Source organism: Heptranchias perlo, chromosome 7 (genome assembly GCF_035084215.1).
Source record: "Heptranchias perlo isolate sHepPer1 chromosome 7, sHepPer1.hap1, whole genome shotgun sequence".
Lineage (NCBI taxonomy): Eukaryota > Metazoa > Chordata > Chondrichthyes > Hexanchiformes > Hexanchidae > Heptranchias > Heptranchias perlo.
Window position 1 is genome coordinate 62474679 of NC_090331.1, and position 15742 is coordinate 62490420.

At 41.0% G+C, this 15742-nt stretch overlaps 1 protein-coding gene across 2 annotated transcripts in view; it reads left to right on the forward strand.

The window, feature by feature from the left end:
* LOC137323781 (collagen alpha-1(III) chain-like) overlaps window positions 1-15742 on the forward strand; it is a 147941-nt gene that overhangs the window by 15464 nt on the left and 116735 nt on the right. For both annotated transcript variants that reach the window (XR_010963444.1, XM_067987704.1), the window contains exon 2: window positions 14084-14283. Coding sequence is in view for 1 of the 2 variants with exons in the window: in XM_067987704.1 (XP_067843805.1) it covers window positions 14084-14283 (200 nt within the window). In the remaining variant the exon portion in view is untranslated. The remainder of the gene's footprint in view (window positions 1-14083; window positions 14284-15742) is intronic.

The following is a 15742-nucleotide window of genomic DNA, read 5'->3' on the forward strand; positions in this document are numbered from 1 at the left end:
ATAATCGAATTTGTTGATTTTTTTTTATCTCAGTGAAATTGAATATTCCCCACTTTTCAAAGTTAATTTCAGCATTATACATCCCATTAGAAATACGGCATTTGTAATCAACAGGATAAAATTCCTTCTACATTGATCTAACAATGTGAATTTTCCTGACCAATTGTGATCAATATTTTTTTTACAATTTTAGAAGTGTTAACAGACTTGTAAAAATGAGATTGACTTTTGAACTGTTAAATTCATGTGTCTGTAGATATCAGTATGCCCGTGCTGCAATACCCAGCTCCAGTGTGTGAAATTGTATACTTTTGTTTTGAAAGTAGTTTGTGTAGTGAGAAAGTACATTCCCTGTGTATATAAAGCTCTGTTAAATAATAATAAAAAACTCAAAATTTTACAGCATCCTATCAACTTTTCATTGTTTTCTGCTGCTGTCCCAGACTGTGGGCAGGATGTAAATACAAGTCTCAGAAATTGAAGAATAGCCAGCTAACTCATTGTGCCAACTAATCCCATTTTGATATATTATGCTACCTTTAGTTAGAGAGGCAAGGCATTGTGGAAACATGCTCGGCTAGAAATGTGTTGCACCTGTTTTTCGGATGTAAAACGGGCGCAACGCTGACCAACTTTGGATTGGGACAGCTTGCTACATTCGTCTGGCCCCTTTCATATGTTAATTAAGGTTCTAACACCTGTTGAAGGACCAATGTGCTAAAGAGCAAGTGCAGGGCCTGCTCTGTTCAGATTTTCCAAGCGTCCGTGTGACCGACCAAGCGGAAAAGAGTCAAAATCCTGGAAATCCCTACGTAACAAAACGTCTTGGGAGTACCTTCATCATATGGGCTGCAGCAGTTCTAGAAGAAGGCCCATCATCACCATCTCCAGGGCAACAAGTGATGGGCAATAAATGCCAGTCTTGCCAGAAACACCCATATCCGAAAATGAAAAAAAAAATTTTTTTTACTTTTAATTTAGAGCCAGCCCCACAGTACTCCTGCCAACCATGATCGGCCCCTTCCTGCTGTCCTTGGCCCCTCCACCCTGTTCTGGGATTTAACTGAACTTACCTGAGGGCCACTGCTGGTGAGGGAGGTGGCCCAAATTTGAACTCTTCTGTCAGGCAAGTTCCCTGTGGAGGCCCTGGATATGTAGATGAGGTCCAAGAACCAATTTCTAGTGATCCCCCCCCGGTCTCAGACAAAGGATTTGATCTTTGCTCCAGTTCGCCGCTCTAAATACAGTCTAAAAAATTTCTAAGCCACTATGTATATTTAGTTAAGATTAAATTGACATTACATTTTCATAACATATTGAAGTCAGCATTTTGTTTTCTCAAAGGCCCCTCTGCCCTCTCAGGTGGATGTAAAAGATCCCATGGTCGTCTTTGAAGAATAGTATGGGAGTTCTCCCGGTGCCCTAGCCAACATTTATCCCTCAACCAGCATTACCAAACAGATTATATAGTCATCTCTCTCATTGTCCATGAGACTTTGTTGTGCGCAAATTGGCTGCTGAATTTGCCTACATTATAACAGTGACTACACTTCAAAAGTACTTTGTTGGCTATGAAGTGCTTTGGGGTGTCCTGAGGACATGAAAGGCGCTATATAAATGCATATGCTTTCATTCTTTTCTTTCCATTTGGTTGCTCAATGGTAATCACATCAAGTAGTAAAAATGGCCACAAGTGGGATACATTATTCAAAGTATTGTTCTATAATTAATTAGGGGGGTTGATACTTCTATATCTGGGACTACTTTTATTGGAAAACTTGACTATGATGAAGTCAGGAGACAAGTAGGAAAAAGGCAAAATGTTACCTTTTGCAAAATAGGAAAATGCAAAGTTACAAATTGAATGTCTTCATAACATGATTATAAATACTGAGCAGAGGATGTTGTGAGTAAATAATTGAAATAAATGAGGAGATCTCTTCAGTGCTTTCATTGCAATAAAATAATTATAACATTTTCCTATTAAGAGCAACATTTTAGATAGTAGCTGCTTTCTTGTTGTGTTGCTGATGGGATTGGGAGCATGGTTGTAATGTTTACCTGCTGACCTGACCTGTCAGTGGAACACTGCCCCTCAGGTGGAAAAGTGTGGTCAATAGGTCCTAAGGTCAAGTACGTATTTGGAAATTTTTCTAGATTGGCAGCTGTTTGACTGTTCTGTTATCTCAAAGGGTAGAAAAAAACAGCAGGCAATAGAGTTTCTTTCACTTTTTAAAAGAAAGAACTTGCATTTATAAAGCATCCCGGGATGTCAGCAAGCACTTCAAAGGCAATGAACCACTTTTGAAATGTAGTTACTGTTGTTTTGTAAGCAAATGCAGCAGACCATTTAACCTGTGTTTGTCGTATAGGTTGAGGGTTGAATGTTACTCAGGACACTGGGAGACTTTTCTTTAAATAAGTGCCATGGGATTTTTTATATCCAGCTAAACATGCGTACAGGGACTTGGTTTAACATTTCATCCAAAAGATGGCACTTCTGACATTGCAGCACTCTCTGAAATTTCTGAGTACTGCACTTAAATTGCAGCTTAGATTATGTGCTCAAGTAATGAAGTGGGGCTTCAAATCCACAATCTTCTGACTCAAAGGCAAGTGTGCTACAATTGACCCAAGCTGGGATTGTTTTGTTAAGATTTATTGGTATTTTATACAAAGTGTGACATCTAGAGTGTGATGTCTGAAATGTGACACGCACTTTCAAAACTTTTATATCAATAGATTCTGTACTATCGAGAGGGGAGATGAGGAGAATTTTTTTTACGCAGTGAGTTGTTATGATCTGGAATGCACTGCCTGAAAGGGTGGTGGAAGCAGATTCGATAGTAACAGCACAGATCAGAAATGTGACCAAAGACCTGATCTGAATGGTTCACTTTCACATTGACTTGAAGAAACTGAGCTATTGGGGACATGCTAGATTTATTTTTTAAAAATAATTTAAATGTGGTATAATAATTGATTTAAAAAAATGCTTCAACTCCTATAACTCAATTGCCCAGGAGGATTTCACTTCTATAATGAGATCATTCATGCAGAAGAAACAAATGATAGTCTAAATTTGATGTTCTCTGTGAATACTGAGGATTCATACAAACCTCAAAATGAATTAATGCAGTTTTAATCTTATCTTTTAATCCTAATATATGTTATATATAAGTTATACATATAATATATATATATATATATATATATGTAGGTCTCAATTTTGATGGAATGGAATTCACCTAATTATTTCATTGTAATTTAAATGTTGATTTATATGGTGGGCCATTTATTGTAGAGGGACAGAAATAACACCCAGAAATGAAACAGATTATTATAGTTGCATACAAAATTTGTCCCATAGAAGAAAGAGAGACTTGCATTTATATAATGCCTACCACAACCTTAGGATGTTCCAAAGCTTTACAGCTAGTGAAGTACTTTTGAAGTTGTTGTAATGTAGGAAACACGGTGCCAATTTGCACATAGAAAGCTCCGACAAACAGCAATGAAATAAATGACCAGATCATTTGTTTTAGGTATTGGTTGAGGGATAAATGTTGGCTAGGAGATTGGGAGAACACCTCTGCTCTTCTTTGAATAGTGCTGTGGGATCTTTTACATCCACCTGAGAGAGCAGACAGAGCCTCGATTTAATGTCTCACCCGAAAGACAGCACCTCCAACAGTGCAACACCCTCAGTACTGCACTGAAGTGTTAGCCTAGATTATGTGCTCAAGTCTCTGGAAAGATACTTGAACCCACAAGCTTTTGACATGGTTTTATGAAAGATAAATTGTGTTTGACAAATCTATTAGAGTTTTTTGAGGGTGTAACTAGCAGGTAGATAAGGTGGAACCAGTGGATGCAGTATATTTGGATTTTCAAAAGGCATTCGATAAGGTGCCACACAAGAGGTTGTTACACAAGATCAGGGCTCATGGGATTGGGGGTAATATATTAGCGTGGATTGAGGATTGGTTAATGGACAGAAAACAGAGAGTAGGAACAAACGGGTCATTTTCGGGTTGGCAGGCTGTAACCAGTGGGGTGCCGGAAGGATCAGTGCTTGGGCCTCAGTGGTTTACAATCTATATCAATGACTTAGATGAGGGGACCGAGTGTAATGTATTCAAGTTTGCTGACATTACAAAGCTAGGTGGAAAAGTAAGCTGTGAGGAGGATTCAAAGAGGCTCCAAAGGGATATAGGCAGGTTAGGTGAGTGGACGAGAAGGTGGCAGATTGAGTATAATGAGGGGAAATGTGAAATTATCCACTTTGGTAGGAAGAATTAAAAAGCAGAATATTTTTTAAAAGGTGAGAGGCTAAGAAATGCTGGTAGTCAGAGGGATTTGGGTGTCCTTGTACATGAATCACAGAAAGTTAACATGCAGGTACATCAAGCAATTAGGAAGGCAGATGGTATGTTAGCCTATATTGCAAGGGGGTTGGAGTATAAGAGTAAGGAGATCTTGCTGCAATTATATGGGGCTCTGGTGAAACCACACCTGGAGTACTGTGGACAGTTTTGGTCTCCTCACCTAAGGAAGGATGTATGTGCAACAAAGGTCATTAGATGGATTCCTGGGATAAAAGAGCTGTCCTATGAGACGAGATTGAGTAGAATGGGCCTATATTCATTGGAGTTTAGAAGAATGAGAGGTGATCCCATTGAAACGTATAAAATTCTTAGGAGTCATAGATTCAAGATAAGGAGTCGACTATTTAGGACAAAATGAGGAAAAATTTCTTCACTCAGAGGGTTGTGAATCTTTGGAATTCTCTATTCCAGAAGGCTGTGGATGCTCAGTCATTGAGCATATTCAAGACTGAGATCGATGGACATCTGGACACTAAGGGAATCAAGGGGAAAGGGCGGGAAAGTGGAGTTGAGGTAGACGATCAGCCATGATCTTATTGAATGGCAGAGCAGGCTCGAAAGATCATATGACCTACTCCTTCTCCTAAATCTTATGTTCTTATTGTTAATTGTATCCATGTGATTTATATCAATTAGTGTTAATTGTATTCAGGTGATGTGTATCAATTGGGAACTCTCTTGTATCCATTTATGAGAGACCTTATCTAGGGTGTGGGGTGGGTGTAATTTGGAGCTCTGTGAATAAAAGCTTGGAAGCGACTGAAGACTTGACTCCAGTATTCTATCGTTCACCACCTGGCTATCCAATTTAGAATACTCATGACTCAGAGGCAAGAGTGCTACCACTGAGCCACAGCTATCCTCATCACATTGCCACAAGAGATGTTTATTTCCATTTATACTAGCATTTGTACATATATACAACCATACTTGTGCCAATATTCACCATCAGATTTTATTTTGAAAATCTAAATTGTCTATGGGGAAATAATGTGTGTTTGTTTCCGATGCCATAATTAATCTGAATATTATAAAGTACATTAGCCTTTCTTTAATAAAATAACTAACACTTTAAAAAAAAGTTTAACAAAAGAGGCAAATAACTTTTAGTGATTTATAATGATCTTCAACACTGTAATTTAGTTATCAGTGTAAATGATGGGATTCGTTAACAATATCCGCTCAATGTAATCAATGTATTAAAGACACATCAGGGGGAATTCTCCTCCATGATCCCTCCTGAAATTAGGCAGGATTATGATGGAGAATGATGGAAAATTTGGGCGGTGAGGCCTCCCGCTGCTTCACCACCCCAAATGGGATTTCCCTCCCTCTGCCCCCAATGGTCCACCGCTGATTGCTCCTTCTCTGCCCATGCATATCATTGACAGGGAGGACTGGGTCCCTGGAGGATTTCATTCCTGCTCATCACTCCATCCCAGGCCCACCACATGGAAGGCTGTATGTCCCAGGAAGTGGCAGTAAAGGCTCCAGGTTTCCTTGTGAAAGTAGAGGGCCTTCTAACCGCATCAGGCATCAGCCACAGCTCTGTGGGCAGCACACTCATCTCTCTGTCAGAAGGTCGTGGGTTCAAGTCCCACTCCAAAGACTTGAGCACATAATCTAGGCTGACACCCCAGTGCAGTACTGAGGGAGCACTGTACTATCAGAGCTGCCGTCTTTCAGATGAGATATTAAACCGAGGCCCCGTCTGCCCTCTCAGGGAGACAATAAAGATCCCATGGCACTATTTTGAAGAAGAGCAGGGGAATTCTCCCCGGCGTCCTGGCCAATATTTATCCCTCAACCAACATCACTGAAACAGATTATCTGGTCATTATCACATTGTTGTATGTGGGCCCTTGCTGTGCACACATTGTCTGCCACATTTCCTACATTACAAGAGTGACTACACTTCAAAAGTATTTCATTGGCTGTAAAGCCTGAGGTCATGAAAGGCGCTATATAAATGCAAGTTCTTTAGTTCTTTCTTTCTTTCATAACCTTCCAAGTCGGGCCCAGCACTTAATTGCTGAAAGCTTCAGTCTTGGTCGAGGCCTTCAGTGCGAGCCTTGATGCAGTCATCAGAACTCTTCCTTTAAAGTCCATTGCCAATTCCTCTGGTGCTGCAGCAGTAGCCTTGGGATTTTCTGCCCTTGCACTGACAAGCGCACTCTTGGCAGCAGGAGTCCGCCTTGGATATGGGATGTAACTGAAACCCAGAAAATAGGTTGTGGTTGGGGCGGATCTGGAAGGGTGGGTGAAACTCTGCCGTGAAGAGGGAAATCCTGGCAATTGTCTTCAGGAGAAAAAGAAGTTGGCAATTTTGGGGGTGGAGTTGTGAAGAACAGACAGAACAACTGTATGTCACTTTTTGTTACAAAAATTTTACATGTGCATGTGACATGATGCTGTATTTTCATGTACAACAACAACTTGCATTTATATAGTGCCTTTAACATTGAAAACATCTTAAGGCACTTAACACCAAGCCAGAGAAGGAGATATTAGGATGAAAATTTCAAATTCGAGGTGTCCTCACCCCTGCCTCAGCCCATCTGCTGCTGTAACCCTCATCCATGCTTTTGTTACCTCCAGACTCGACTATTCCAGTGCTCTCCTGGCCGGCCTCCCACCTTCCATCCTCCGTAACTTCTGCTCATCTAAAACTCTGCTGCTTGTATCCTAATTCGCACCAAGTTCTGTTCACCCATCATCCCTGTGTTCTCTGACCTACATTGGCTCCCGGTCTACCAACGCCTCAAATTTAAAATTATCCTCCTTGTGTTCAAATCCCTCCGTAGCCTCGCCCCTCCCTATCTCTACAACCTCCTCCAGCTCTACAACTCTCTGAGATCTCTGTGTTTCTCCAATTCTGGCCTCTTGTGCATCCCCAATTTTCATTGCCCCACCATTGGTGGCTGACCCGTTAGCTGCCTAGTCCCTAAACTCTGGAATTCGTTCCTTAAACCTCTCCACCTCTTTACCTCTCTCTCTTCCTTTGAGTTGCTACTTAAAACCTACCTCTTTGACCAAGCTTTTGGTCACCTAACCTGACATCACTTTATGTGGCTCGGTGTCAAATTTTGTCTGATCATGCTCCTATGAAGCGTCTTGGAATGTTTTACTATGTTAAAGACGCTAAATAAATGCAAGTTGTTGTTATTGTTGCATGATAAGGAGTGCTGGTTCAGACCGAGTTCCTCTGAAAGTTGTTGGAAAGCCCTGAAGGTTGGCCAAACAGGTTGGAAATTGGCTTGAAAAAAATTGCCGTAATTGGTTATTCAGCCCCAAACCTCTAGACAACCTCTAGGCATGATTTAGCTTCGCATTTTCACCCCATTTTCAAGTACATGAAGAAAGTTTCAAATGTACCATACAAAAAAAACAATTGGATACTATCTAAACCAACAACAAGCCAATTCTGAACATGTAAAGTGAGGTCGGAGATTTGGTTATGGTGATATTAGTGAAATATAGATTTTTTTTCCTGCCACTTAGAATATGCAATGCTTTTTAGATGAAAAATTAAAGTTTAAAATTTTTAAAGTCAGTGAAAAGGAAAATCAGTTGGGTGTATAATGAGCGGCAGATCCACTACTACCCATCTTGCAACCCCATTGAAGTTGAATTTCACCTATATAAGTTCAATTCTTCAGAACTAGTTTGAAGGTTCTTAGAATAAAAAGCTATGTTCAAATGTTCTATAGTGTGGGATGATTTATCCACTGATAGAATCTGTGGCATGTGTCTGCTCAGAGCTCTGTGGGGTTGTAATTAAAATAAAAATTCTGTTTTGCTTGAATTCTCTGGAAGGAGGAGGGAGCGAGGTTAACGATTGCTAGGAGCTCTTTGTGTGGGTTGTAAGACTTTATTGAAAAAAGGTATTTTGGAGTATTGCTTGATTACCCCAGGGGGCGGGGGCGGAGGAGTGGGGCGAGGGGGTAGTTGGAAGGGCAAGAAATGCCTGGGAGAAATTTCAGAGATGTTTATGTTCATTTAGGTTTTAAACTTCTGATTGGTTGCCTCCCTCAGGAGTTTGAGTGGGTTGAGCAGAGGCCATGATAGGGCAAATGTTACATGTAAACACATCTGTTGTTTGAATGCATGTTGATTGTGTAATGCTCCAACTGGCTAGATCCAAACTTGTCAAATCAGTCATGCTGCAAACTGAGATGGACTTTGAAAAGGTTAGAATTATTCATTTTATCAATACTGCTATGGTCATTAATGTGCTGAGATTTCCAGTCTTTTTCCTCCAAAGCTCCAAAAGTGTTGTCTTAGTTGATCTTCTTCCTCACTGTTGAAATCGAGTCCCGTCATGCGATCTCCTGTTCTAACCCATTCACTCCACGGCCTCAAAACAGTGGAGCTTCTTCCCTTGCTCAGTCCTCCCTGCCTCCTGCTATCAAAGACTTTTAAAACTATAGCATAACATCAGTAAACCATTATTTATTGATTTGCCTCATCATTTTTTCTACACTTTCAATCACAGTAGTATCCTAGGTATCTCGATGACAAAGCTAAATATTAACCCTCTTACGTTTGTGTGCTTATACTGATTCTTGTTTTATTACCAATATGACAGTCCCTAGTAATTTGAAAACAACATTTGCAGAAAGATTTCACTTTGCTGCCTGTTGAAATGACTTCTTACTCTCCGTAATTTTATAAGCTGCTGCTAAAAATAATCAAAAGATGGAACCTCCAGGAACATGTCAATATTTGGAGGGGATCTTGGAATGCCCTGGACAGAAAAGTTTGAAAAACACTTGTCTACCTTAAAATGAGTATTTTCTTTATCGACTGTAATGACCACAAATCTGCACTTGAGCTATTGTTTCAATATTTTTGCAGTCGCTGTATCAGAGAAATGTGCATGTCAACACATGAAGAACCGAAAGTGTTTGTATGTAACTGATAATTAATGGAGTTTCACAGGGATCTGTTCTGCTGCTTATATTTATATATAGAGAAGGATACCTGCAGTGAAGTACTTGGAAATGTGTTGGTTACATCACATTACACATGCGTGGGAAATTGATAGAATTCAGAAGTATTTGTTAAATGCATAGCTGGGGAATGATAATTAGATTTTAATCCGCCTAAACAAAGGTCATGCACAGTGGTGCAAGAAATGTGAAACATATGTACATAATGGATGGCTACTATTTTTAAATGAACCAATATGTTGTGAGAATCCATCAACGGTACCTCGTCCTATAGGAAGAAAGCTGCTGATAGGTCAGGAAAGGGACACTCCCAACCAAATAATTATTTCAACACTAAATTAGAAATAAGAAGAATTGATTTATAAATGTAAAATCTGAACAAATAATACAAAACCTGCAGTACCCTCTGGTCATGGAAGGCATCCAGTTAGGTGATAGGCACTGTTTAAGAATCACCTAGATGTGACCTACAGCAAGAAACCTAGTCAAGCAGCATTGTGCGCTGGTGATCTTTCACATCCTGGACAGGTGAATGCTAGATTTAGCTAGGCCCAGGAGGAGACCCTTGAGGAGATCTTCTGACCTGCTTGCCAAAATAAATGGGTCCTATTTTGTGTTAGGCTAGTGGAATTGTGGAATGTGGCTAATCCCAACCCTTCCAGTCTACACCTGGTGCCTGCCCTTAAAGGGGAGACACCACTAAAATTGCAGGGAGGAGTGGCTTACTCCAACTTAAACAAAAGTAATTCAAATAACATAAAATCAAAACTGCAAAAATCAGGGGAAATGAAGCAAAATATTCCTGCATGTCCCACCAGTCACAGAAGGCTTCCAGTGAGACAGTGGAATGACCTGTCAGTGCATAAGAGTCATTTGGAAACAAACTATAGTTTGAAATGTTATCAAATTTCGGTGTAGAGCCCGAGGAGGTCCTCTGATATGGGCATCATCACACTGGGTAACCGAAAGTAAACAGTTTAGGTGATAAATGTAACCAGAGGACAATAGATGGCTCCTATTTTAGTTGGGCTGGTAGGACGGTAGGATTGGTCACAGCCCAACCCCACCATTATAGATGGATCAAATGTTAGAAAGCCAGTGGAAATTGTGGAGCCAGGCAAGCCTAGATGCATAAGAACACAATCAAGTGCCTCCCCTTAAAAGAGCAAAACCATTCACATTCCAAGAGGGTTGGGCCACCTAAACCATATTTTTAAAATAATGATTTGACAAATTAAATCAGAAGGGTAAGGTTGGGGGACATCAAAACAAAAAGTCCATATGGTGCCCATCGGTCATGGAGGGCATCCAGTGAGTCAGCATACATTCCATGTTGGCATTCAAGGGTTAACCGGGCATGAACTATAGCTTGCAATATGGGAAAGCAATTGGAGGAAGCCTGCCAGGCGATCCTATACATTCTGGACAGTGGTTCTCCACTGGAAAAGTAAATTGATTTTGGTGTTATTATTGACCATTCACTGAAAGTATCTAGTCATGATTGACTGCTATGAATGAATGTAAACTATGTGACAAAAATGAAGCAATCTGTCTAAATTTTAGCTTGGGGTTGGCTCTTTTAATTTGGTCATGAAACATAAGCAGTTTTTTTTTTAAAACTTGCATTTATATAGCATCTTTCATGTACTCAGGATATCTCAAAGTGATTTATTTTATGACCAATGGATCACTTTTGAAGTGCAGTCACTGTTGATATGTTGGCAAATGCAGCAGCCAATTTGTGTACAGCAAGGTCCCACAAACAGCAAATGAATACAGGATCAGGTAATTTTGAAGGTGTTGCTGGAGGGAGGAATGTTGGTCAGGACACTTGGAGAACCCCCTGCTCTCCTTCAAATAGTGTCACAGAATCTTTTAAGTCGACCTAAGCAGGCTGACAGAGCATTAGTTTAATATTTAATTTGAAAGATGGCACCCTTGACAATGCAGCATTCCCCTAGTACAGCACCGGAATGTCAACCTATATTATGTGCTCAGATCCTGGAGTGGAGCTTGAATGCACAATCTTTTGACTTGGAGGCAAGAGTACGACTCACTCAGCCAAGTTGATTCTTAAGAACAAGCTTCATTCACAGAGATTATGTCCTTGAATTGATACAATGGAGGTGAAATTCAACTTCAGTGGGGGTGTAAAACAGGTCATGCAGATCAGCTGCCTGTACACGTCCACCCAATTTTCCTTCCAATGAAGTTGATGATTTTCTCTACAGTCAGGAGTGGGGCTGTTTGTTGATTCCACAATGTTCAACTCCATTCATAACTCATCTGAGAATGAGGCAGTCCATGCAACCTACAATAGGACCTGGATAACATCCAGACTTGGGCTGACAAGTGGCAGATAACATTTGTGCCACCTCACTGCCAGGTAATGACCATTATGAACAAAGGAAAACACAGTCATCTCCCCATGACCTTCAATGGTACCACAATCACTGAGTATCCCCACCTATAACATCTTGGGGCATCACCCATTGACCAGAAGCTTAACTGGACCAGCCATATCAGCACTGTGACTTTAATATTAGGTCAGAGGCTGGGCACTCTGCAACGAGTGGTTCATCTGTTGACCCCTAAAAGCCTCTCCACCATTTACAAGGCTGAAGCCAGCAGTGTGATGGAATATTAACCATTCGTGTGGATGGTTGTAGCTGCACAATTCTTAACAAGCTTGAAAGCATTCAGGAAAGAGCAGTTCAATTGATTGGTGCCCTGTCACTGGACTTAATATCCATTCCCTCCATTACTGCCACAGAGTGACTGCAGTACTTTTGATCTACAGGATGCACTGCACCAACTCACTAAGGTTACTTCGACAGCACCTCCCTCCCTTGCAATCTCTACCACCAAGGATGGCATAAGCACAAATGTTGTGGGAACAACATCACCTCCAAATTTTTCCCCATGTCCTACACTGTCCTAACTTGGATGTATATTGCTGCTCCTTCATTGTCGCTGGGTCATTATTCTAGAATTCCCTAATACCATTGTGGAAGCACCACCATCACAGGGGCTGCAGTGGTTTAATGAGAAGGCCCACCATCATCTTCTCAGAGTAATTAAGGATGGACCATAAATATGGCGTATAAATTCATTCCTGGGATGTAGACATTGCTGGCAAAGCTGGCATTTATTGCTCTTCCCTAGTTGCCCTTGAGAAGGTGGTGGTGACCTTTCTTCTTGAACCACAGCAGTACCGTGTGGTGAAGGTACTTCAACATTGCTGTTAAGGGTAATGAGTTCTAGGATTTTGACTCAGTGACGATGAAGGAACGGTGATATATGTTCAAGTCAGGATGGTGGGTGAGTTGAAGTGGAACTTGGAGGTGATGGTGTTCCTATGCACCTACTGCCCTATCCTTCTAGGTGGTGAAGGTCAGAGGTTTGTGTGATGCTACTGGAAAAACCTTGCTGCAGTGCATCACAAATGGTGTATTTTAAGGAATGCACTTTTTTGGACTGAAAGACTTTCTTACCCATAGTTTCTTTGGATTTGTAAGGGCCAATTTTCCTCTCCCACTGGATGTGTGACTGGTGCAGCATGTTGGAGGTGCACTGCGCTTGTTGGGAGGGAGTGCCCACAATTTTGCTGGCCCGGGCCATTTGTATAGGTCAGGCTCAGGCTCATATTCTGGCAGGGGCTTGTGCTGAGATCAGGGTGGGGGAGGCGGCCTCAGTTGCCTGCAGCTATGCTCCTGGTTGCTGTTCCTAGGACAAGAGCAGCCAGAAGGTCCAGAAGATCTTTCTAGGGGTCAATTGTGTACCAAAATTGCCTTTCCAATTGGATCCAGAAATCAGGGTGCTTCTGAAACCTCCACAAGCGCAAACCCCAGTGCCAGGTTTCTTTGGGTGTCCCTTCGTTTGGACACCCTACATGCAAAGCCAAAGGAAAATGTGGCAGGAATCCAGGAATGCCCCCTCCTGCCTCATTACAGTGCTATTGCTGGACCTGCGTCTGCTTCATGCACAGGTCCTGTTCCGTTGAATTGTGGAAGCCTTGGAAATCCTGGGGCAGTGGATTGGGGATGGAGACCTGTTGAAACGGGTCTCCGGTCACATACCCTCTTCGATGTGCCTGGAAAGTGAATTTATACATCAAATTTTGGTACTATAAGTAAATGTGTCTATTTTATCAAAAGTTGATATTTTACAATTATGTCTCTATAACTCTGCAGTTTAGCAGGTTATTTATATTTAATCCTGCTTGCACAGAGAATTAAACTGTATTCTTTAATAGTTTACCTCTCTGTAGCGGCAGAGTTAAGTATAAATAATCTACTTCTTATCCATATATTTTTAAGTCTGTGTACGTGCTATACATAATGATATCTTTTCTCAAATGTTATTTTACCCATCTGCACAATTACATTACTCACCATTATCAATTTACGCATATTTAGAATCATCTGTAATCAAACAAATCTGCTATTGTGAATCATAATTATGGATATATACACATACAGTATGTATACATGTACCTGGGCTGTTTTCATATTTAATCAACATGGCAGCAGCTATCATAAATGATGAAGTTATAAGAAATTGATTAAATAATAGTCTTGGATATTTTCACTCTCACACAGATTTATCTGTACAATAACTTTTACCTCTTTTCATGCAATAATTTTAGATCTACATCCTCTGATTCTGGAAGATATATGATTACCTCAGTCTAATCTTCCTGTAAGGTTCTGATTTTAATGCTTCCGTATGTTTCGTTTATAGCTATCAAATGTTTTCGGGATGGGACAGAATATAATGACAGTGATGTTTGGAAACCGGATCCCTGCACGATCTGTGTATGTGATGATGGAAACATCCTCTGTGATGATATAATCTGTGATCAAGTTGACTGCCCTGATGCTGAGATTCCCTTTGAAGAATGCTGTCCTATCTGTCCAAGAGTTCTTCCAACACAGTCCCCTGTAAGAATCTTTGCATTACTTTATTTTCAATTTTATTAGTTGCCATTTGATTTTGACTCCAAGGATAGGATATTAATGTAATTCACTGTTTTAGAATAAGTAAATAGTGTTTCATATTAATATACACAGTAATTTGGGCCTAGAAATTTGGCCGTGTAGCACCTGTTTATTGGGCGCAAACAGCCTCCTAAGCCTCCAATATGATGGACAGGAAGCAAATGCTCATAAGTGGTAAAGGCCAAAAAATCACGTGCAGTGCCCACGTCTGAAACAGACGTTAGCCCCTTCACATACGCAAATAAAGGGCCCAATGCCTGTTTGAAGCCCCCACTACAAGATTGGTTTGCTCTGAGGCAGCCAGCAGCCAGCCGTCTGCACTCAGGAAAAGCAGGCCTACATGCAGCTTAACAGGCCACAGCAAGGTAAAGTTAAAAAAAAAACTCACCTGAATGTGGAGCCAGGAGGAGCAGGAGTGGATTGTAAGACTGGGGGCCACCACTACCTCCGCCCACCCCCACCCCCCCAACCGCCCCCAGCCATCTCTACTCCCAACCTGGTTGCCCCCTTCCTCACTTACCTGAGGTTAGCTGCAACACCAGCAGCAGCCCGATCTTCAATTGTGCTTCGTCGGTAAGCTACCTGTTGCTCTCGGCAGCTCAGCGGCTATATGTAAATAAGAGCCAAGGCCCAATATCGGAGGCACCTTGGGCCTCATCATTCAGGCACAGGGATCGATCCCTGCGCCCACCCCTGCACGAATTTCTAAATCGTGATCTTTTAGCTACACACATGACCAATGAATGAAATAATTGATTGAAATATTGCTGCCTGAATTTAACTTTACTTTTTATTTGTAAACCTCATGCAGCCCTGTTAGAAAATGTTAGATCGGCAGCAATAAAGATTTAATGTCAACTGAAATATTTTTAACAGTTCAGGAAAGCACATTATTATTTGAGACAACTGAGCTTTAGGAGATGAATTTCCATGGAGGCTTTCTTGCTCATCCACCGTATTCAGCGGAAGAGCTGTAGAAACCCTGGGGAAATGGCATAACATGGCTTTGTGAGGCTTTTGCTGATTTTCCGGGGTTTCTGAGGCTCTTCTTCCAAAGTTATGGCAGATGAACGGGAGAATCCACACTGCAATTCCACCCCCTTTGTTGTCTTATTGTATTGTCAAGTATTCTAATCCCTTTTCTTCAATGTATCTTGTTTTTTTTTGCAGTTTTATAATTTTAAAACTGTTACTTGAAATGAACAATCAGCTTAGTTCAGTGAGGTTTGCTTGAACCACACCAAACTAACTCAATCCTCACTTTCAAATACCAAGGCAGATAATGCAATATGGGAGCAGGAGTGGATTGTAAGACTCCACAAATTTGTCCTTTTTAGTTTTATTTGGAAGAAATAATCTACAAGGTACCATAAGAATACATTTGGCCAAATCAAATTAAAGT